The sequence below is a fragment of the Ooceraea biroi genome, chromosome 11, assembly GCF_003672135.1.
Source record: "Ooceraea biroi isolate clonal line C1 chromosome 11, Obir_v5.4, whole genome shotgun sequence".
Lineage (NCBI taxonomy): Eukaryota > Metazoa > Arthropoda > Insecta > Hymenoptera > Formicidae > Ooceraea > Ooceraea biroi.
This window is the reverse complement of record NC_039516.1, coordinates 899,608-921,981: the sequence shown is the minus strand read 5'-3', so window position 1 is coordinate 921,981 and position 22,374 is coordinate 899,608. Positions and strand designations below refer to the sequence as shown.

General features: G+C 39.4%; 5 protein-coding genes across 7 annotated transcripts; 2 read left to right on the top strand and 3 right to left on the bottom strand.

The window, feature by feature from the left end:
• Positions 1-52: 52 nt before the first annotated feature.
• On the top strand, positions 53-2,996 carry LOC105274595 (chromobox protein homolog 3). Its single transcript, XM_011330862.3, has 4 exons — positions 53-491; positions 1,190-1,421; positions 1,531-1,840; positions 1,951-2,996. The coding sequence occupies exons 1-4, from the start codon at positions 87-89 to the stop codon at positions 1,976-1,978; spliced, it is 975 nt and encodes a 324-aa protein (XP_011329164.1). The 5' UTR covers positions 53-86; the 3' UTR covers positions 1,979-2,996.
• Positions 2,997-3,525: 529 nt separating this feature from the next.
• Positions 3,526-4,812, bottom strand: LOC105274601 (60S ribosomal protein L38). Its single transcript, XM_011330869.3, has 5 exons — positions 4,714-4,812; positions 4,495-4,536; positions 4,003-4,063; positions 3,792-3,914; positions 3,526-3,598 (listed from the first exon to the last, which is right to left on the bottom strand). Exons 2-5 carry the CDS (start codon positions 4,495-4,497, stop codon positions 3,558-3,560), a joined length of 228 nt encoding a protein of 75 aa, XP_011329171.1. The 5' UTR covers positions 4,498-4,536; positions 4,714-4,812; the 3' UTR covers positions 3,526-3,557.
• Positions 4,813-5,068: 256 nt separating this feature from the next.
• Positions 5,069-6,893, top strand: LOC105274602 (BAG family molecular chaperone regulator 2). Its single transcript, XM_026973531.1, has 3 exons — positions 5,069-5,446; positions 5,969-6,081; positions 6,181-6,893. The coding sequence occupies exons 1-3, from the start codon at positions 5,254-5,256 to the stop codon at positions 6,415-6,417; spliced, it is 543 nt and encodes a 180-aa protein (XP_026829332.1). The 5' UTR covers positions 5,069-5,253; the 3' UTR covers positions 6,418-6,893.
• A 496-nt stretch (positions 6,894-7,389) lies between these two features.
• LOC105274603 (ras-related protein Rab-23) lies at positions 7,390-12,987 on the bottom strand. The gene is made up of 6 exons (XM_011330871.3): positions 12,825-12,987; positions 9,985-10,106; positions 9,167-9,329; positions 8,892-8,971; positions 8,597-8,790; positions 7,390-8,480 (listed from the first exon to the last, which is right to left on the bottom strand). The coding sequence occupies exons 1-6, from the start codon at positions 12,879-12,881 to the stop codon at positions 8,350-8,352; spliced, it is 747 nt and encodes a 248-aa protein (XP_011329173.1). The 5' UTR covers positions 12,882-12,987; the 3' UTR covers positions 7,390-8,349.
• A 765-nt stretch (positions 12,988-13,752) lies between these two features.
• On the bottom strand, positions 13,753-22,212 carry LOC105274605 (tyrosine-protein kinase Src42A). 3 transcript variants are annotated; one of them, XM_011330875.3, is made up of 6 exons: positions 20,550-22,212; positions 20,150-20,271; positions 19,826-19,989; positions 17,369-17,699; positions 16,656-16,991; positions 13,753-16,383 (listed from the first exon to the last, which is right to left on the bottom strand). In XM_011330875.3, exons 1-6 carry the CDS (start codon positions 20,909-20,911, stop codon positions 16,175-16,177), a joined length of 1,524 nt encoding a protein of 507 aa, XP_011329177.1. In that variant the 5' UTR covers positions 20,912-22,212; the 3' UTR covers positions 13,753-16,174. The 3 variants fall into 3 exon arrangements, with proteins under 3 accessions (XP_011329177.1, XP_011329176.1, XP_011329178.1); XM_011330874.3 differs by having other exon boundaries at positions 17,369-17,705; positions 20,550-22,191; XM_011330876.3 differs by having other exon boundaries at positions 17,378-17,705; positions 20,550-22,175.
• Positions 22,213-22,374: the final 162 nt, after the last annotated feature.

Genomic DNA, 22,374 nt, shown 5'->3' with positions numbered 1-22,374 from the left:
CCAGTGCTAGTTCGCGGTCGCCACCGGGAGTCAGCCGGAAGGAACCCTGCAGTCGTGCTGCGCGCTGCTAACAATACCGCGTAAGTATGCGTCGGCTCGGAATGAAAAACAAGCGCAGAAAGTCCGAGACGACGAGTGACAGCGAGCCGGAGGAAAATGGCGGCGCGCGCGCAGCCACCAATAACGCCGCTAATGACGGTGCGTCGCAGCAATCCAGCAAGAGCGCGTCCGAGGACTCGGCCGCGCCGGCCACACGAAAGTCCCCATCGAAGAGACGCTCGCTGCGCGGCGCACCAGTGCAGAAGTCGGCGGCGCGCGCGGCCGACGACGCTGAGATGAAGGACGACGAAATGCCGCCGGAAAACGAGCGAGAGAACGGCGAAAAATCTGCCGCCGGTCGGAAGCCGTCTCCCAACAAACGCAGAAGGAAGGCAGATCACAAGGCGTCCACCTCGGCGAATGAGAAGCCTGGTACCGAGAACGAGTACGAGGTACGTGCGACGTTGCGTCTTTCTCGTAAATGTTTGTTCCCTGCGCCGATCTTGTCTTTACGATGCCGTTCTACGTCGCCGATTGCCGATTACACGTCTCCGATCAACGGCAATCTGATGAGCGAGTTCTAACTGAACGATGCTGCTAAATAACTAATTCGCTTTGGTATGAAGTTTCTTTCTTTTTTCTCGACTTCGCGCGCTGATCATGTTCAACGTGAATGCGAGAATGTTTACTTTGTGGAAAAATACGCAATATGGAAATCAGGCGAGCTGCATTGCCGCCAACTTTGGTGCATTACTCTTCTCTCTCTCTCTCTCCTTCCCCCTCTTTCTGTAAATTAGCGCTACTCGCGTGAGCATGTCACGCGTGACACTGGCAATGAGAATTATGCCTCAGTCTCAAAATTCGAGAAAATTGGAAATTCGTGTAGAGACATTTTTTAATGACAGTTTGCCAAATTTGGGTATTTACGGGAAATCATTGCATGGTGCAAAATATCGTAATGTTGCGTAACTTTGTGTAAACTGCTTTGAATATTTGAATTTGCAGTAGTCATGATATGTGATGATAAATAATCTGTTGTAACAATTAACAATTATTGATACTTTTAAATAAGATAAATAACTTGTGATGCGATAAATGCTGCTTTTTTTCTATTTGATAAAAATTAAAGATACATGATTTCTTCTCACAGGTAGAGGAACTCGTTGGTCATCGTACTATTAAAGGCCGTCGACAATTTTTGGTTCGATGGAAAGGTTACGGGGATTCTGCCGACAGTTGGGAAAATGAGAAAGATCTGAATTGTCCTGAATTGATAAAAGACTTCTTAGCTAAGGACAAGGAAACGAAATCGCCGAAAACTAAAACCAGAACAGATAAAACTAAAAAGTCCAAAACTATTGGGAAAAAACAAGCTGAGAATGGTACTTTGATTGATTATTTAATTTAGTTATCTTCACTCATGTCATCCCATCCCATCCTAAGATGTTATAATTTATTCAAAGCACACTTATCGTTAAATTATTTTTCCAGATGCAGAAGACAGTAAGGAGGGCTTGAAGGAATTTGAGGTCGAAAGAATAATCGAAGTGCACTTTAAGAAAAATGGCATGAGAGAGTTTTTAATCAGGTGGAAAGGCTTTACTGCGGCCGACGATACATGGGAGCCGGAAGAGAATCTAAATTGTCCCGAACTCATCGCCAAGTTCATGCAGAAATTGGAGAAAGTGAAGACTGCCGACATGCGAGAACTCAGGACAAATCCGGCACATACAAAACGATACACATTGTCGACGCGTGATCATGGCAGAAGATTGTCGAAACGTAATATGGACAAACAGAGGTATTTTTATTTTTTCTCATTAGACTGTTTTAACAACTTTAAATTAATTAATAATTATAATTATTTATGTTATTTATTGCATGATGGTAATAATGAATGTTCGTTTGCAGGGCCACCTATCATGAATGCGATGAATGAAGAAAGATATGGCGGTCCCACAATATCTTTATTTTATTCAAAGAACCTACTTTATATATAAATATATAGTAAGTATGCAGAAAAAGTTACACAGCTTCGATTGTTTTTTATTTTGACGTATCTTATGAAGGATGAAAGTCTAGTAATTTAAGTAATTTTTACTTAACACTTATGTGGTGGTCGTCTTCTCTTTTCGCGTGAACAGCTGAAAATTCGTGCAAAATCGTTAAACATTTTTGTTAACTTGTGGGAGTTACTCAAGAGGGTGTTCTCTATAGTACATGTCAAAGTCGAAGTCAAAGTAATTGGAGCTGACCTAGCTCCCCTGTAATCTGTGTAATTACCTTAGTGTTATTTGTGACATGATATATTATGACATGTCTCAGAAACTACACGCGACCGCCACATAGTTAAGTAAAATTTTCTTAGAATTTCACCCTCCATAGCATGTGCCAAAATAAAACAAATTGAAGCTGTGTAACCTTTTCTGTATAATTACCAAATATATTTATATATATTTATATATATATATAGTCCGTAGTTGTACAAGAGAAAGTGGATGGTTCTTGAGAGAAAGAAAGAAACAAAAAAGAATATATCAAAACAAATAATTTGCTATGTACGGTATTAGAGAGTATAAGTATAATGTACATGATGTATACACGTCCTCTCGCGAGAAGTCTGAAGAGTCCATGTGCAGGTGGAAATGATGAGTCTCTACCATATTGTCTAATTAGTGACGACATTTTTTCATATATACTTATTACACGTAAATTACAAACGTAAGATCAGCAAAGTGAATCTTATTCTTACTCTGTCGCAACATTTATGAAATGTTAGGGAAGGGGGCAATATCTGCTCCGATATGACAAGTTTCCCATGCATGAAAATTAAGAGTGTTTGTGTTATATTCAGATGACAATGATGCCGCATTGATCTTTTTATGCGCAAACACGTAGCATGCATATATTCACCGATTTGAGGTTAACAAAATAAATATTTGAACATTATCTGAAAACGTCGTTTTTGTTGATCGCTCAGTTCTTTCACTTATTTTACGTATGTCTCGCACCGATAAACTATACGTCAAATATTTTTTTTCAACCTAACGTTTTACGTTTCAATCCTTTTGCTGCGGCGCGTTTCGATCAAACAGCGCTCGTTATAGTATGTGCGGTATATCTGATGTTTGATTATGCGAAAATGAAACAAATAGATAATGCATAATTTCTGTCATATTTACGGAAAAATTAATGTAGCTCCAAATTTTTAAAGGGAAAAAAATATGTTTAACTGTTTTTGTTTTATACTTTGTAAACCAGTAACACCAATCAACAAAGTATTCTATTGTATGTACATATATGTTGTACGTAGCAGAAGGGTTAAGACACAAAACGTTTATGTGAAATAAATTCCGTTTTCTCAAAACAATATTGAAATTATATTAAATACTTAGTGGAAGTAAAAGGATCAAGCTATGAATAAGAAAGAAAGAAATTTCTCAGAGGTTATAAATTTTTTTAAGATTAATAAAGGAAACATATATGTATATATTTAAGAAGATATTTATTTTGTCATTTTATACACGCTCGCATCTCTTTACTTCCTTTACTTGTAGACCTAAAAATATTTCAATCGCATTATGGTACATGAAGTTATGAGTCCTTAAAATCAATATTTTTGATCAAAGTCCCTCCCTTATATGATATGTAATTACGATATTGCAAAAAGTAAAATCCCGATTATATAAAAAATATTACGTTATGACTTCAACTATAACATATAGTCAAAAATTGCATTTAAGGTAGCTTACCTGGTGGCAAGGATTGTTTCAGTTTTTCAGCCTTTTCCTTATCAGTGATCACAAGTGTGTATAAAAACCTGGAGCAACGAACTTTAAACTTAACGTTGTCAGCATTTTTCTTAATTTTCACGGCTACAAAAGCAATTACAAATCGATTATTAATTAATAAGAAATTTATTTTACAATAGTATTGAAGTATTTTGATTAATGTATATCTTACACTTCGCATCCTTTCTCCTCGCTTTCAAAAGAAAGTCTTTGATCTCTTTGATTTCTCGTGGCTGAAAATATAAAAATCATATAATAGTCTCCCTCTGTTATACATTTGACTTATGCCTGGTTCCACCAATGTCGCTTAATTTTAACCGTAGTTTAACTCACTTTTCGTCTCTTTAACTACCCACCTTAGAAGGAGACAAAGAGTTACGAGAGAATTAAACTATGGTTAATGAACCATAAAATTTGTAGCACTTGAGGTTAAGTTAACTAAACATAAATATCTCAATCAACATATTTGACTAAATTATAAAACATATGTAATCAAAAGGGCCTTAGCCATAAAACTTGCAGCACTTGAGGTTAAGTTAACCAAACATACATATCTCAATCAACATATTTAACTAAATTATAAAACAATATGTAATCAAAAGGTATTTTAAAATGTATTTAGAAGGAGCAAAATGTAATCAAATTGAACGACTTATCTACTTACCATGTTTGTTTATTTATCTGTAATTAGTTGATGCAGGTATACCTGAAACAAAATAAAATTTCGATAGGAAACTTTCAACAAAATGCAAAATGATTTAAATATATATATAATAATGCGCTTTTTGGAGTAATCACAAATTAATATTTCGGTGAATCAATAAAAGATGACACTAAAATAAACCGATACAAAATATATCTTACAAGAACACATTACACTCACCCTACACGCTCGACGAAAAGAGAGAAATTTGATGGCGACGCGAGCAGTAACGCATAGGTTAAGGCCGACACATAGAAAACCTTAAGATGAAATTAAGATTTAAGAAATGTGACCAATCACAATTTATGTTTTAAAATGGCTGCTACGTTTCACAGCCTTTAGTTTTATTTGTGTCTTACACTAGGTTTTAGTGAGTTTTTGGACAGTTCGGGGAAAGTGTAACGACAATTTCGATTGGTCAAATCTTTCGTGAATCCCATTTGCTTAGATTGCAGTCAGGCACCACCAATCACAGCACTTGGAGAGCTGTCTGCTACTTATGCTACTGCGCATGCGTAAAAATTGTTCCTCGCTCTCGCAATGACGCTGTCACATAACCCGACACTTAACCCAACTGTATAGTACGGATCTTAATATTGCTTTACATAGATCTCGCGGACAATCGGAGTGGAATACGCTCATTCGATGTGTATGCATCGAAGAGGAAGGTGTAATTAGAACGTTTCGCTACAAAGTTAATGATAAACAAAGAGACGCAGCATGGAGAGTGAACAAGAACAGAGTAGCAACGAGCCGAAAGCGAAGGACAGGTTAGTCGGCTTATTGGATCAAATAGAAGTGCATGTCGAGCAGTTGCGGAAAGATGCTTCTCGATTGGAGGAGGAAAAGGATTCTCTGCTAACGACTTTAGATACCCTCAGAAACAATGATATACTGCACGTCCTTGAAGAGCGTAAGTGATTAGATAATTTCATTATTACGAACGATGGAAGTCTCTCGAATTTTATTAGAAATGGATCGACATTCTCCTCATGACAGAGAGAGACAGAGAATATTTTATCTGCGTAATCGTTAATGAAACGATCGAGATATTTCGGATTTCGTGGATAATTTGCTTAAATCTGTTTTATTACAAACAAAGGGTAACAATGATAACTGATTTCAAGCATCGACAATGGTTTAATTGTTACTTTGTAGTATAAATTATACTTTTTTATAAATTCTGTCACTCTCGTTATTTTTATAATATAAACCTCATATGGATTATTATTCCGATTTTCTTTACCAGAAAAAATTGAATTTAAAGAAATGTAAGAATAATCAGAGAAATTTGTGCAGATTATCCATCAAACATAAAGTTTCAACTTTAATTTCGCATCCATTTTATAAATTTTACTTTTAATATTTACTTTTAATATAACTTTTTGTTAGCAATATTAAAAAGTAATTGTTATATTTCTGATTTCTTGTACAGCCGACAGAGATGATATTTTAAGATATGCAGAGAGATTATCCATGCGATGTTCAACTGTAGATGTATTGGTCACAGTTCAACGTGATCATGTACAGGAAGAGGCGTTACATCAGGTATTTGAGACTCTGCAAGCATGTATAAAAGATATATATATATATATAAAAGATACGGGTTTTACAGTAGTTGATTTAATATTGTTCCTTCCAATTCAGGTTAACGGTCTAATTGATGGTTTAGTCATAAGTTTGCGTCAAGATCCAAGTGCCACCCGACAGAAATGCGCGGAGTTTATGAACGCATGCTCTTCCCATGGTATAGGACATTCCGATAAAATCTTTGAGACTGCCATTCTTGGATGTACCTTAGACGATCAGAAAAGGGTAAAGAAAAGATTGCAAGGATTACTCGACTATATCGATAAGATGCACATCCTGGAGATGACACAATGAAGACATCAAGAAAGGATTTCTTTGATACATAAATCTACTCCATTGCTGACACAGATTTCGAACAAGATTTTCTAGTGTTTGGTTATGGTGTTATCGCTGTCGCGGCGAATTTAAGATATATTTCGACACAGGAAGCATTACATCCTGTGCTATTAAGTTCTTACTTCCTTTGCATTTCACGAGTAAGCATAATTTCGTGTAGATTCTACTGCGAAATAGTGGACGATATAGTTATAGTGACATGATTCTTAAATGATTCCTTACACGAGTCCCTTAACATTAAAATATTTAGTGTTTTGCAACTTTAGGAAGAACTTGTCTTCGCTTGAACAGAGCGAAAACACTGTGTGATCAATCCAGGATCAGTGACAATTTTCAGGTCTAATGTGTACGTTTTAAAATAAAAAATTTTTAGAAAATGTATACAAATGCACATACAGAATATACTATGAATAATTGTAGTGCTGAAAGCTGAGCAAATGGGCCTCTTTAGATTTTCATCTAATATAATTGCGCCTTTGGAAAATATTAACCATCACAGCAGACCCCCACGCTATGGGTTGTAGATTCCCTCTGGACGTTCCAAATTCCTTCGAAATATGGGTTATGCATATATAAAATGCGTAGCACATGGAGGAAATTATTTAGAAAATTTACTTTTTTATATATATGTATATAAACTTGCAAATCGTTTAGTTGCATAATCATTAGTTGTTTCATTACAGGTATTTATAGGGATTTATCGTTGCCGTAATCTTGTCCGCCGTCGTTATATGAGACCACATTATAGGGGGGTCCAATATACACAAATCTACTAAAGTTACGCTCAAATTAACTTTCCTTTAATAATTCGATCCATTTTTAATCTAGTTACATTACTTTTAAAACATTCTGTTTTCTTCCTCTCTTTTGTGCTGTGTATGTTTATTAGTTCTTGTGTTATGTACGGTTATGTTTTTCATCTAGATTTTATGTCAAAAATCGTTTTATTGCTAGGCAAATGTACAGATTTTCATTATCGTCTGTAATATAACAAAATAAAAATGTAACATATACAGTAAATATTAAGTATATTATCTCATTCCATAATGTCAAATTTTTGTAAAGTTGGCAGTCGATTGGCGAGCATCATAACGACGTGATAATTCACGAATAACCATTATTATATCATCATTAATATTATTATTGTCATTGGCATTAATGCTACATCATTAGCTACAGCATTAACATTACAATCCTGACTTGATAATTTCATTCGCAATGCTATGTCAATTAAAAAAGATCAATGATTATTCAATAGAACGATACGATAAAATATTCGCAAACCGCGCGTCATTTTTGTATTACATTATCCATACCATTCGCAATTAGCGAATATGTAGGCACAATTAATATCCGAGATTAATTTCTCTCCTACCTTATATAATCTACGTCATTTGGTTAACGTTACGAGCGTAATTATTTCTGTCACGTATAAATTAAGTTCCCATATGTTATTAAATGTATATTATTACTCTTATCTAACTGTCGTAGATGGTCATTAGTTAGAAAACTGACCAACTTATTGTCACGTTCTGCGATGACACTGCGATGCTAGCTGCATAACAGCACGCATCGATATTAGAGCCATGTAATGCACGTTTAAACAATCTTCAGATGGTACATATGCAGCGATAATTCGGTATAACATCGTATCCATTGCATCATTGTCGTGCTGCTTAAACGCGTTCTTTTTCCGTTTTTATGTATACACTCGGTTTAAATCACCGTCCTTTATGTCTACAGAATAAACAACTATATATATATATATATATTTACAACCGAGAGACGAACACAACACACTCAAAGCAGCTGTGCTTCCGGTGTCCCTGTGCGATACTGTAAACGCGATGTTGACGTCATCGTACGCATGCTGTAAAAAAAAAAACATAGCTACAAGAGTCTGCAAGCGTTCTTCACGAAATTTCGTTTCTTGTGACTCTTTGTCTTGCCACTCGGTCGGAGGATTATTGTCCCATTACCAGCGTTGCGACCGCACATCGAACCGTCCGGGTTAAATGCACCTGCAAGCAAGGAAAGACGCAACGTCATTTTCATCATTTTCACAATGAATAAAAATGATAAACTGCTGGCTTTTTTGCAAGTAGTAATACTGGAGGAAAATTGAATCTGTTCGTACTGATGACGGAAGGAGTTCTACATTCTGCGGAATATAATCTCAGCTCGTCCTGATAGTCGTCGTCCGAGCGTCGCATCTCGTGCAAGCACCGCGACGCCAAGTGGCGGAAGACGCTCATCACGCCGATATCCTCCTTTACGGACGTTCGCAACAGTTTGCAGCCTAAGGCACGACCGAGTCTCTCGGCCTCGTCTCTGTAATATTTACCGGGTGGTCTTGGTTTAACTTTATCAAAAATTTAAAATTGCCAGTTAATAATGAAATTTGTATTTAAAACTATTTAGCGCATACTTACGGATCAATCACACACTGATCGACGAGGTCAATCTTATTTTGCACCAAAACGGTCGGAATTTCTCCGCATTCATTCTCCACCTAAAATTTCAAGAAAATTTGAAGAAATTTTTATAGCGGATTTTTTAGCGATTTTCCTTTAGCGGAAATAAATAATAAAAATAAAATAATATTACAAATAATAAAAGAAGGATTTTTTGAATTAAATTTTAGAGAAATAGAAAAAACCTTTTATCGATTAAATTGAGAGAATTTACTTTAGTAGAGGACTCGCACCTTGAGCTTCCATGAAGGAATAGCATCGAAGGAATCTCTGTCGGTGGCCGAATAAGCGAGCACACAGGCATGGGCACCGCGATAGTAAGCCGCAGTGATCGCATCAAATTCCTCCTGTCCCGCAGTGTCCCACAGCATCAATCTTACATCCTCGCCATCAACTCTATCATAGAATATGTATATTTCTTATTTGTTATATATTTTTTTCTATATATTTCGCGAAAAATTATGTGTTAAATTGTGCTGTGAACCATCTTCAATCTTTAGTTATATAAAGAGTAAAAATAATCGCGTGACTATTGATAAAGGACTGGTCGCACGTGCGGCAAGGCAAAATTTTCTTCCATATTGACCGACATTACATCGCCATCAACGTTCGGAAGGGATATCCGAGAAGTATCCCACGGTAGCTTGCACGGTAGTTGGCACGATTAAAATCGGGTTTTTCTCAGGTACGTACGTCGCTCTCGAGTACGCATACACACACAGAGCAATGATCACACGAATAATCAGATCAGCAGACGAGCATGCATTCGAAACAACTTAATTTGTTCAGCATTTTCGCGGCACATGTTGAAAGCTGAGGAATATTTGAGTCATTTGCCTTTTTGCTCTACAGGTCACAAACATCTCCCGATGTTCTTTAAGCTCTTTTCAAGAATATATTATAATAATTAATGGATTAACGAAATAATGTTATAGATTCTAATTTTAATTTATTGTTGCTTGCACTTTGTTAGTTTGTTAGTTGAATAGTAATTTTCTATTAAAACGATTCGACACACGTCTAAGCCGTTAGTAAGCGAGCAATTACTTACTCGATCTCACGTTCCAAAAAATCCACGCCGATCGTTTTCTTGTAATCCCTCGTGTATGTACCTTTGCAGAACCTTTGTATCATCGAGGACTTCCCCACGGCGCCGTTGCCTACTATCACCACCTTAAAAATATTTAAATGAATATGAGTGGCTAAAAAAAGTCACACCGAATATCTTACCTCTTAATAAAGTTAATGTCTTAATAAAAGAAACCAATATACAGGAATAAATATTCTGAATTAATATTCTGAATCGGAAATCAATATCCTGAATCGGGGATTCAGATTCACACGTCATTAATATCGAGTTTTTTTTTCGCTTGTTCTCTGCGATTCGATGATAACGATCGAGGTCCATCGAGGATCGTGGCCCGAATAATTTCGCCAAATATATACCGACGACGTGTCTTGCGGAGAAGTGGGTTATTTCGATAAAAATTACGGACGTAAATCCATAAAAAAAGAACCGGTCGCGCGATCTCACCTGCTGACGCGATTTAGGACTTAAAGTGACACGCATAGCTCGTCGCGACACAGAGATTCTTTGGAATGTTTACGTATACATGCGCGAGAGTGTTAAAAGCACTTATCGAACGGGGAAATTGATGTCTCTCAATCAGTGCCGGAATTTCTCGAGTTTCGCACGTGCAACCTCATTCTGATTTATTCATCCGGCAGCACTTATTCGGATGAATAAATAAATATTATCAATAATAATAATAAACTGCAGATTATCGTACATTTCGCGAACATTTAATGTCGCCGATGTGTCGCGCGAGAGAAAAAATCAACGTGCTTCAGAACGAAAGTCCTAGTTTCAAGGCCGGTGCGTTCTTTATGGCGAATCCGAGTCGACGTCGATGACATTTCCGACCACAGTAATCGAAAACGAGGCGCAAACCAGGCGAGCAAGTAACGGATACATCATGTACGTATATGATATATAGTTCAACGTTGTAACGGAACAATGATCGTTCGATTCAATTAATTTCAGGAACAGGACGTCGGCGGAGAAATTCAAATGTAGGTACATTCGGTTACGGATACGGAGATACAAAGATGATGTTGGAAATTGGTGAGTTACGGTAAAACGACGGTCATTCTTAACGTTCAGGAACGTACGATAGTTCCGGGACATCTTGTGTGTAAAACGATAATAAAAATGAAACGAATGGACGTATAGTATCTGGCGATAGGCGCGTATGTTTATGATGAAAACGCGAGTAGGTACCGTTACCGGCAATCGAGAGATAAGCAAAGATCACTGGAGCAGCACCGAGTTCGTGCGCAAGATTCCTCCTTTTTTTCTGTTTTCTTTAGTACTCTGTTGCACCTGCGATTGAGAAGCTGGATGTGATAACAGAAAAATTGCCCCGGATGTGACTCGTGCAATAACAAAATAATTTTCATAAAAATATTACAGATTTGAAGGAAAAGATGCTTACTTGCTCGCAGTCGACTGTAACGTTTTAATTTGGCTTCCATAAAATATTACAGATTTGAAAGAAAAGATGCTTACTTGCTCGCAGTCGACTGTAACGTTTTAATTTGGCTTCCATAAAATATTACAGATTTGAAAGAAAAGATGCTTACTTGCTCGCAGTCGTTTGTAACATTTTAATTTGACTTCCATAAAATATTACAGATTTGAAGCAAAAGAAGCACACTTGTTCGCAGTCGTCTGTAACATTTTAATTTGGCTTCCATAAAAACATTACAGATTTGAAAGAAAAGATGCTTACTTGCTCGCAATCGACTGTAACATTTTAATTGCTCATACTTTAGTGATTAGTCGATCAAACCTGGCAATAATCTCGATGTTCAGATAATCGTGTGAGATGTTATAAAACTTTCTAACGTAAGCAGCTGCGTGCCAACGGGATTTGTTAGACTTAAAACACAGTTATTATTCTTTTTGCCAGAAAACAATCTCACTAAATTAGGATCAATTATGAATAAATTACATTCGCTGCGACTGTAATATTTTAATTTGAAGGCGTCGAAGGGAAAACTTTGTTTTCAATGTTCGCAGCGATTCTGCTATCTTTGCTCTATCGATAGCAAATCTGACAACGAAGATGAATGAGTACGAGAATGAATCGAGTTTCTTTTACTTTCTTCCCTCTTGAATTATTTAGATTCCGAAGGCTCCGAGCATATATTTCTCTGAAATTTATGCAAAGCTCACGCACTGTTTATGCATTCAGCTTCTGGATAAATTCTTACATTCGATATTCCCCGCAACCGGTTAATAACGCACTCGCCGGCTTGTGCATCGCGTGTTAATTTCGCGTGCGGGACTTATCGAGGCGATTCTCGCGATAGGACTCGCGAGAACCTTAACATCCGGTTTTGCGCTAATGATTCTGACAGAATTCAAGCAGTCGTCGATCATCGGAATTCGATGCCGCTTCTTTCCAACCGGATCGATTGCGATCGATCGAGAAATTCTTACACAAGTGGCCTCATTAGTTCCAGCAACGACGCGTGTGCCTTTATCGAGAGTTATTCGTGCGAAAATTTATTTATCATTGTACGCGGCCGTTAAAGATCAACAAACGCGGCGAGGCGCGATTGCTGACGATCAGCGAAATAATAATAATAATAACTCTGCACTGTAAGAATGCAAGGAAGGCGCTGCTTTCCTTCCTGCCGGAAAAACGCCGCGAACGAGGAGGAAATAAGAAAAACGCGTCCATCCTATCCAGCCGCTTCGCTGGTCGCATACGGAATGGAATAAAGGTGTTGGAGATCGCGACGGTGATAGGAGAGGAAAGTGGAAAAATCGCAATGAAATACCGCACAAAGCTGGAGATTTCAGACGCGAAGTCCCGCGATTACCTTGAGTGATATCTCGAGCTCTTCCTCCCGCATTCTGACCGTAAAGACGATTAGCATAATATCCCACTACAACAATACGGATCCATGGTCCCTCGATCGATCGTGCGTGTGGATCTTCGCCGTGGATCTTCGCGCAGTCGCGCGCCCGCGCGCGTGCACGTGTGAAAATTCGGCCTTTATCCGAAAGCCGATGCGGAATCGAAGGGGGAAAAGAGAGAAGGAGGAAGGAAGGAAGAAAGGGAGCGAGAGATGATATCTTTCTCTCTCACCTCCTCTCCCTTCTCGGTATTCGCGAGTCGATGACTTTGCGCCTTGGCCGAGTCATTATTCGGAGTTCCGACACACACGACACACACGCGCGCGCGCGGCGGTCGGCCCGCGCGTTTCCTCCCGTCACTCGTATTGTAATATCACTCACTCTCTCTCTCGCGGGAAAAGTCGGCTTCCCCGCACGGAACCGCAACGTAACTAGCGACTTGGCAGCCGCGCGAAAGAGAGGAGAGCCTCCCCAGGTGAACGCGACGAATGGTACGAAACGGAACGTGCGGAACGCATGCACGCACGCATGCACGCAAGCATGCACGCAGCATGCACGCACGCACGCACGAATGCACGCCGCTGACCACCACTGGCCGACTGAAGAACACCTGTACAGTAGGAGACACCTGTCGCCGACGCGCGTCCGATCTGGTGACTTTACGCGTCTAGTGAATGGCATCGTGTAAGACACTAGAGGGGCTCGCGACTTACTTCGTTTTGTAACGCGGATTTCTATCGCAAAGAAGCTGCGGTTGATTTTATGAAAAGCGCCGAATTACTCTCATGTAACACGGGTTCGGCAAAATTCACATTTTTTAAATGTAAATTTCACTTTAATTGCACCTTATTAAAAGTGCATAATAGTTATATATGTATTCAAACAATCTCATTTTTGTAAACAAAACTGTTGCGTTTATTTTGTCAATTATTATTTATACATCTATAGTATTTCGCGTTTATCGCAAGTTTCTATTACATAATTATTCCAACGGAAATCACTTTTCCTTCTAATTGTAAGAAAAGAACTTGCCTGGATAAGAGTTAGCAGTGGTTCCAGTAAACTTTCATTCTTTTTGTGCTTTTAATCTCGTTGCATTATATCTTATTATTGTATAATTGGTAGTTTCTGTATCTTATTTATTTCTTAGTACATACTGTTGCCGTAACTGTTAATTTTCGATAATTTCCTACATACAATTTGGCGATATTCGTGCATATCTCCATTTAAAAATGCATAATCACTCGCTTTAATATTTTACTACAAATAACGTACCTTTCACTAAATTAAAATGTTTTCAAGACAAAATGTTTTATCTTAACATAAAAAGTACAAGTTACTCAAAATAAATCATGTTTTCATTTTCAACAGAAGAGTTGATGGTGCGCGTGCGATATATCACGATATTGGAAACAGTTATCATGCAATTAATGGTACTGCTTATAAGCACACATCTTTAAAATTTTCTATTAATTTGGTACTATTAACACAGCTCAGACTTCAAAACGGAAGTTAGATGCATATTCACATGGTATTATATAACAATTGTATATATAATGTGTGTACACGCATATTTATAGTGTTTTATAAGGTTTGTTTTAACCATGGTACGTTCTACGACGAAATTGGAGTCGTTTTTCTCAATATTAAGCTAACGTTATTCTAAAATTTTATCATCGAGTTAATGTGATATAATTTCGAAAATTATGAGAAGAATGTTCCCTACAGTGAAATTGTTATTGCGGTGAACTTGACTCCAAATTCGTTGTAGAATCGATAGGCGAAAGGAATGGCGATGATTTTGGCACATTCCAACATATGTTTGCGCGCGTGTAAAAGGGATTAAAATATTGCTAAAATATCTATATAATTTTACATGATTTATCATTATAGTCATATAATAGTTTACTTAATAGTATCCGCTTAGTTTTTAACGCGTAATTATTATTCTGAAGTTCGAGTCACTCGTAAACGTGAAAAGCCGCGGTAAATGAGCGTAATAAAACGCGCGTTAGAGATACGACATATAAAAATATATAAAAATGACGAACTCGATAATGTCAACGTGGCCGAATAATGATTAACGAAGATGACGTAATATTCGTGATGTATATGTTCTCTTTGCAGAATACTCAAAAATTCGACGATACACTGATCTCTCATTTATAGCAGATTTGTACATGCTTGATGCATCCTCAACACTGTTTTTCATGGTCTCAATCTCTCTCTTTCTCTCCCTCTCTCTCTTTCTCCCTTTCGCTCGCGCGCGTGTACTTTCGAAAAGTGATCTTACACAAGTTACGAGTACTAAATGTAGCTTAAACAATGTTAGTTGGCAGTTTGTATCAGTATCTGCTATTCTGTGACAAATAGACGGGACAGAGAAAAAGATACAATGTTATTCGTCGCAATCGCCGCGGGGAAAGATACGATCTTTCACATTGTGTTGGACGGACCGGTTATAAATCTCCGACCTTCGCACATGCACGCAGAAACACGTCATGCGCGAGATAATTTAGTCAGTGATTTTCGTATATCCGTCTCGCGAGAATTCGTCGTGTCCGTGATACTCAAGCAGCAAGAAGGAATGATAAAGTTGTGCACTCGTGGTCCGTCGTTTCTCGTCTTTGACATCGTCAATGCGGTTGTCAGGGGATCAACCATCCCTATCGATTCATGATAACGTGTATGTAAACGATAATCCTAACACGGCAAGTACAATTCATATTGTACATGAATATATTACATCGCTACTCTATGTCGCCGATCGCGCACGGCCCCGTCATCCGGAATCACCACCCAGACGATCAAGATCTACCTCACGCCGACACTTATAAACGATTTTACAAAGGCCATTTAACGTCTACATCCTTACTGCGGTCTAAAACGATATCTAAAATCTCATTGCCACTCCTGATAAAACCATCAGAGTGCCAACGTACGTTAATCAAGTCATATATGTAAAAATGTACAAACATCCTTCTCCGAGAGCTTTATGGCGGACAAAATGTGCGAAGATACGAGGACGCAAGAAAAGAAAAAAAAAAGAAAATAGAGATGGGAGCGAGAGAGGGGAAGAAAAGTTCAGTATTAAATAAAATTGTTCTACCGTCTACCGATCGTACGCAAATTGTCATTCGAGTAAAAAGGCTGTATTACCTCATAGTACGCTCTTTCCCTCTCTCTCAAAAGTATCATGGAAACTCGCGTCACAAATAGATCAATGGAGAAGCCCGTAATGACCGGCATCGATGTAACTGTGACGACACATCGCATTTCTCAGTGGAGTAACGTAAAGGTCGTAACCCTCTGTTCAGTATGCAGACGCTTCCTTATACTCGGAACCTTCCATGGTGAAGAAGTCCTCGAGCTTCCACTGAAGCGTCTCGAAAGTCGGTCTCTTCATGGGATCTTTGTTCCAGCATTCCAGCATGATATTGTAGAGAGTGTCGGGACAACCGGGTGGACACGGCATCCTATAGCCGTGCTCTACTTGATGCAGAACTTCGGCGTTCGTCATACCTGAGAAGAAGAGCGATTTGCGTTTCATTCATCTGACTATCGTGAGAAGTTCACTTTTTTTTATATCGAATTATTAATTCGCCAGTAAACCATTAATACCAACGAAAATTCTTCATTTTTAGTCGATAAAAACCTGGCACTAATGCCATAACTAACTTGATGCTCAGATAATCTTTTCTTCTGTGTGAGTTGTTCTAAATCTTTCCAACTAAAGTTCCTACTTTCGGTTTTAAAAATCAACAAGGAAACAAACTGAGACGGAGAGAACTCACCTGGATAAGGTATCCTACCATACGTGACCAATTCAGTAAGGAGAATACCGAATGACCATACATCGGATTTAATACTGAATTTGCTGTAGTTCGCAGCTTCGGGCGCAGTCCACTTGATAGGGAAGCGCGCTCCTATTCTCGCCTCGTACTCGTCCTCCTTGATGAGCCTGGCTAAGCCAAAGTCCGCGATTTTAACGACGTTTCCGTCTGCCACGAGAACGTTACGAGCGGCCAAGTCCCGATGAATGTAATTCTGCGATTCCAAGTATGCCATACCGGCGGCTATTTGCGCAGCCATGTCGATCAATTGCTGCAATTTTAGACCTCTGCCCTTCCCTAAAAAGATCATGCATGATAACTACAACGATAATTTGACGAAAGTGTGCGACTATATATAGAACTGGCTTTATTGATCTTGCAGGAGGAATGACATTTAAAAAAAAAAAAAAAAAACTGATGAAAAAGTAAGATATTCAATTAAATCGATCGAGAAATAAATTTGCTCCATTTTCTGGCGGATTGCTTGGGAACTTTTTGGAATTGGAAGCTCACACAGGTCTTTTCTTAGATATTAGATATGACCTGGTGATATTATCGAGCATAACTAAAATGTCTAAAATATATATACGTGGTTTCATATGTGAATTTACTTGGTTTTATTAAATAAATCAAACATAATAATAATAGAAAGATCAATGAGGGCCAAACCATACCTTGCATACCTTGTAAATATTCCAAAAGACTGCCATTCCTCATCAGTTCTGTGATGATGTAGATCGGTTCTTCCATCGTGCACACGGCGTACAACTGAATCAATTTGGCATGTCGGAGTTTCTTCATGATCTGCGCCTCGGCCAGGAAGTCCTTCGGATCCATGGTGCCTGGCTTGAGTGTTTTTATCGCCACTGGGGTTGTATTATTCCACAGACCTTCCCACACCTCGCCGAACTGACCCTGTCCCAGCTTCCTCAGGAACTTCAACGACGAACGGTCGATCTCCCATTGATCCCGCGTACGGTGACTAAGGCCTTCCGTTACGGGTTTCTCCACCTGTTGGACAAAGTCAGACCCGAATCAGTCGTCGCCAGCACGGAGGCACACTCACGAGACTTGATTTTGTGCAAGGAAGGAGTTTATGTTTTATCAGCTGCATTAATGACCAACTATTATATTAGTCCAGTCTCTTTTATAAGAAAAAATTCTAGCTAAGCGTAAGAGACAATTCTACGCACACTGTGAGAGCGCTAACGTTTGACTTCTCTCTTCACGAAGATACAAACCTACTACTTTCCATGTCCTGTGATCGTGTAAGAATCCCAATAACGATCTCGGACAAGTAAATATAGATTGTTCTAACAGTATAAAGATATGCGTTTTAGAGAAAAATTATGAGAAAGACGAAGAGAAAAGTGAAATAATGAAATACGTATTGTAACATGTATATGCAGAATATCTCAAATGTGGCACAGTGAGAATAACCGCGCTGCGACTTACACGGAATTCAGAAACACATTAGTGTATGTATATATATATATATGTTACGCCCGTGTCGTGTCCGATATACACACATACATGTATAATCTAAACGTGATAACGTACACGTTTTCTCGTCCGCTTCTCAACTAACGGAAAAGACATGTACGTTAGAAGCATTTTTGAGACATTCTGTATACAGATATAAATTTAAATAAATTTTCAGCACACATACATTCAAGTCGACAAGTGCGATTCTCATCATTCTCGCACCAATACGGCGGAATTTATGTGTACGTATAAGTACGGAAAAAAATTCGTACGTAAATTGTTATTCACACAAGCGAAAGCGGCAATTTCGCAGTGGAAAGAAAGGGTGCCGGTTTTTTTTTTTTCGTGTGTGCTGCCAATCTCGATTTCTTAACATTTACCTATATGTTACACCTCTCGCAACCTCTAAAAATGCTGAATAAATTGGTGAGATAACTTGTCGTAAATATGGATATTACACCGAATGTACAGTTTCTTTTTTTTTATATATGCACGAGATATCTCTAAGTGAATGACAATCTACTGCTTCTGAAACATAATCCCATATAAAACGGGCTTGTGCTGTATGTACAGGCCAGACACAATAAAATGGAAAAGCGTTTTATGTCGAGAAAAAGAAAAGAATCAAAAAATGTGTTATGGCGTATATTAGGACATTCAATTTACCAAGAAAATCCACCGGGAGGTAGGGTAAGCAATAAACAGACAAACAAACATAGTCTATTCAGATATCGAACTAGGTAAAAAAGTGCTTATTAATGCTTCTAAAACTTGATATCTTTTCCTTTTTCATAAGTTTCATAAAACTTTTCATACAGTATATACAAGTATATCTCGTTTGTTGCATTCTTAAATCTCATTTATGTGGTGCCTTGTTAATAATAAAATGAAAAAGATAAGTCCGAGAATCAGGGATGCAATCAACGTAATTAATGTGATTGCCAGGTTGTAAATAATGATGTGTCATCTAGAATGTGTTTTATCTGATATATCAGAAATATCCAGTGTTGGTAATTAATTGGTAGTAGCATTACATTAACAATAATGAACTTAGAAGTGATAATAAAAGAATAACAAAAATAATATTGATCTTAACAATATCGATAATAACGGTAATAATATGGATAATCATCATTATTACCATTATTATAATCAGAACGAGTAATCAAGAGTATTAATTGCTGCTTTTACAAAAGTCTTCAAGTTTTGATACAATATTTAGACACAATAACAGTAGATAAAGTCGATTTATCGATCTATCGATAATCCGTTTCGCGAATGTTAAATATTTTAGCGAAAATATAATCGCTACATATAAATCTCTCTTTGTCGCGTATTTTTCAATTCGTCAAGCTCTTTCACGGAAACAAACGAAATACATTACGTTAGGACATACAGATTCTGAAAATACTGTTTCCTCGTCGATAGAGATTTGCCTAACTCAGTGGCAAATAAACCTTCGCTCTTAAGACTTTATTGCGAGACGCAATAAAGTTACACAGATTCGTTTAAACTCCTCCTCGATTCTTATCTAGTAACTCGCGATTATTAGTCACAGCTGGTAAAGAGATTATTATCCGGCCGAATGATATTTTATATAGCTGTTGTTGAGAAGCTCGATCATGTCGGCTATTTGAGGAAATTACCTGCACACAGGGCTTGCACAGATTGACACAGAGCCCATCCGCATCCTTGCTATAATGCTCTACGAGATCCTGTAGATTCCTGAATGTGGTTCGCCTGGCAATGAAGAAACCACCCTCGTCTAATTGACGAATACGATAATGCTTCACCGTGTCACCGTCGCGCACTACACAATCATGAATACATTCCACTTTAGTTACTCGGTTAGTTTGATAGTTTAAATAGTTTAATGGCGGCTTAATCTCACGGCGATCGTTATTCATCATCTATATGATATCGTGCTGTCCGCGTTACGGCACGATAGCTTCATTATCCTATGACGTTACCTGAAAGGGAGTAATCATTGTGTCGGCTCTCGGAATCTCTTATCAGAAACGCGCCGTGATCGTTTTCCGGTAGTAGCAACTTTTTCTCAGCCTCGATTCGCTTAATCTTCCTGAAATACCATCTGCAAATTCAAATTAGCATCGTGAGTATGACAGAGAGATCCGTCCCTTCTCCTCGCTGCTCGCGAGTCGAATTTCCGCGATGCAGCTTTCGCTGTTCCGCGGAATCGGAATCATGACCAGGTACAACGAAACTCGGCGTTTCCACGTACCGGTTGTAGAAAGTTCTATTATTGCGCATTCAATTATCATCAATTCTACGCGCGCATATCTTTGATTATCTGTCGGCGAGATAAAGATTATCGTCTAAAATAATTGAACGGGAAGAACAGCGACTCACGGTTCGGCCTCGATCGACTTCAACTTGGCCACGTAATTGCTGGGGATGTAGCCCTCCTGCCTGGTCCTTTTACTCCGCGCCAGCCACCAGTCGCCCTGCGTGTCGTTGAGTATCTCCAGGTGCTCACCCTTCCTGAAACTCAGATCCTCGTCCGTGCGAGCGTCGTAGTCGTAAAGTGCGACGAATATCTTGGCGGTGGTGACATCGGTGTCCGGGATCTGCGGCATCGGCCTCATGGGGTCCGGTGGCGGCGTCGGTACCGGGCTGGTCTGCGAGGTGACCGTCTCTATGCTCGGGTTACCTCTGTCTCTCTCCTGCTTCTTCTCCTCGACGTCCGTCGGGTTGCTGAAGCAGTTTCCCATGTTCGACGCGTCTCCGTTTCCGTCTTCGAGTAGAGATCGATGTTTCCGCTATCCACGAGGCACGCTGTCCTCCACCTCACATCTAACCCGCGTGCACGCTCGCTGCGCCGAGATTGTGCAGTTTAACAGCGACGCTAGGTTCGTCAGTTTCACAATTGTCCGTCGCCGCGAAAAATCGCTGAGATACGTAGGCGTCGAGCCTGAATCGCGCGCGGAGTCACTGTCGTGAATCGATCCGATGGTCCATTCCCCGATGGATCCGCAAGCTTGTGATCTCGAACGAGATCCGTCAGCTGTGTCCGTGTCCTGACGGCGACCGCAGAACGGGCGGAACTGTCGGCTGGATATCGCGGGAGGAAGCGAGTCGAGGGGAAAGGATCACATCCGCGAGGGAAAATCCCGGGGCGGTTCCGCGCATTCTACGGGTATTCCGGTCTCCCGCTGCGACACCCTGTAACTGCAACAGCGGGCCTGCATCGCCGTGGAAAGCAATGCGCGAGATTGTATCCGCGACTCGGCCTGTCCACGATTAATAATAATATCTCCGGATTCGGCGCGGTGTCCAGCAGTATCGACGCGTTATCGTTAATTACACAGAGCCCGATAGCCCATCCATCGGAAGAACGTAACGACAGGTCTCTCACCTCGGCGAGCTTAGAAAGTAGGCGAGCCGTCGGGCACCGTCGCCATTGCGGTCCGAGCAGTCACGGAGACCCGTCAAAAAGCCACCATGCGTGCTTGTTCTCGCATGCGCACGCCCGCGTATCCTCACCACCGACGAGACAGCCTTTCCATACGTGACACACGCCCAATTTCGTCAGCGATCGCAGCTCGACGACGACGACGACGACACTCTCACCGAGCACCGCGTGATGCACCGACGATCTATCGATCTCGCATTACTTGTGTATCGTTTTTCCTCGACGTTCGCGGCGGTCGTGAGTCGTGAGCGTTCTGGGAATTGGGAATATGACAGACGCGCCAGATGTGTTGCTAGTGGTCGGATGAGGCGGTCGGGGAGACGGAGGAAGTTGAAGTAGTTTGCCGCCACCTGAGTTCTTGGGACAGGTGGCAGCACTGCGGCTTCCTTGTCTCCGTGATCGTCTTCTGTTGCTAGGCCGTCAGCCAATCGTTGAATGAAATATTATTACACTGTTGCGCGAGATTAGAAGAGAAGTTGAAGAGGATTAGAATTTCGAGAGAATTAGAAGAGAATAATACTGTATTTTTATTGCAATGTACGAAAGATATATTTAAATAGAAAATGTTATAGAAAAAATGCTATTTATCTATCTAATATAGGATATAACGTATATGCGCCCGAAGGATGCATTCAAAGAAGAACCCTGATAGCAAAAAAATTGCGCCAATTATAAAAATGGATTTGAATTAATTCAAATTGCTTCCAACACTTCAACAACCAATTGTAGCGTTGAAAACGAAAACGTTGGAAGGATTCGGAA

Coding starts and splice junctions, on each gene's coding strand:
- LOC105274605 (XM_011330874.3), bottom strand. CDS start 20,911: ATGGGAAACTGCTTCAGCAACCCGACGGACGTCGAGGAGAAGAAGCAG. Junction 20,272..20,549: donor AAGTCGATCGAGGCCGAACC/GTGAGTCGCTGT, acceptor TTGAATTTGCAG/ATGGTATTTCAGGAAGATTA. Junction 19,990..20,149: donor CAATGATTACTCCCTTTCAG/GTAACGTCATAG, acceptor ATGATTGTGTAG/TGCGCGACGGTGACACGGTG.
- LOC105274603 (XM_011330871.3), bottom strand. CDS start 12,881: ATGCTAATCGTCTTTACGGTCAGAATGCGGGAGGAAGAGCTCGAGATA. Junction 10,107..12,824: donor AGCTCGAGATATCACTCAAG/GTAATCGCGGGA, acceptor AATATTTTTAAG/GTGGTGATAGTAGGCAACGG. Junction 9,330..9,984: donor TTTTTGGAACGTGAGATCGA/GTAAGTAATTGC, acceptor ATTCTATGATAG/AGTTGATGGCGAGGATGTAA.
- LOC105274595 (XM_011330862.3), top strand. CDS start 87: ATGCGTCGGCTCGGAATGAAAAACAAGCGCAGAAAGTCCGAGACGACG. Junction 492..1,189: donor GTACCGAGAACGAGTACGAG/GTACGTGCGACG, acceptor TTCTTCTCACAG/GTAGAGGAACTCGTTGGTCA. Junction 1,422..1,530: donor GAAAAAACAAGCTGAGAATG/GTACTTTGATTG, acceptor TTATTTTTCCAG/ATGCAGAAGACAGTAAGGAG.
- LOC105274602 (XM_026973531.1), top strand. CDS start 5,254: ATGGAGAGTGAACAAGAACAGAGTAGCAACGAGCCGAAAGCGAAGGAC. Junction 5,447..5,968: donor ACTGCACGTCCTTGAAGAGC/GTAAGTGATTAG, acceptor TTTCTTGTACAG/CCGACAGAGATGATATTTTA. Junction 6,082..6,180: donor AGGAAGAGGCGTTACATCAG/GTATTTGAGACT, acceptor CTTCCAATTCAG/GTTAACGGTCTAATTGATGG.
- LOC105274601 (XM_011330869.3), bottom strand. Junction 3,915..4,002: donor GAGGAGAAAGGATGCGAAGT/GTAAGATATACA, acceptor TTGCTTTTGTAG/CCGTGAAAATTAAGAAAAAT. Junction 3,599..3,791: donor GAAACAATCCTTGCCACCAG/GTAAGCTACCTT, acceptor AAATATTTTTAG/GTCTACAAGTAAAGGAAGTA.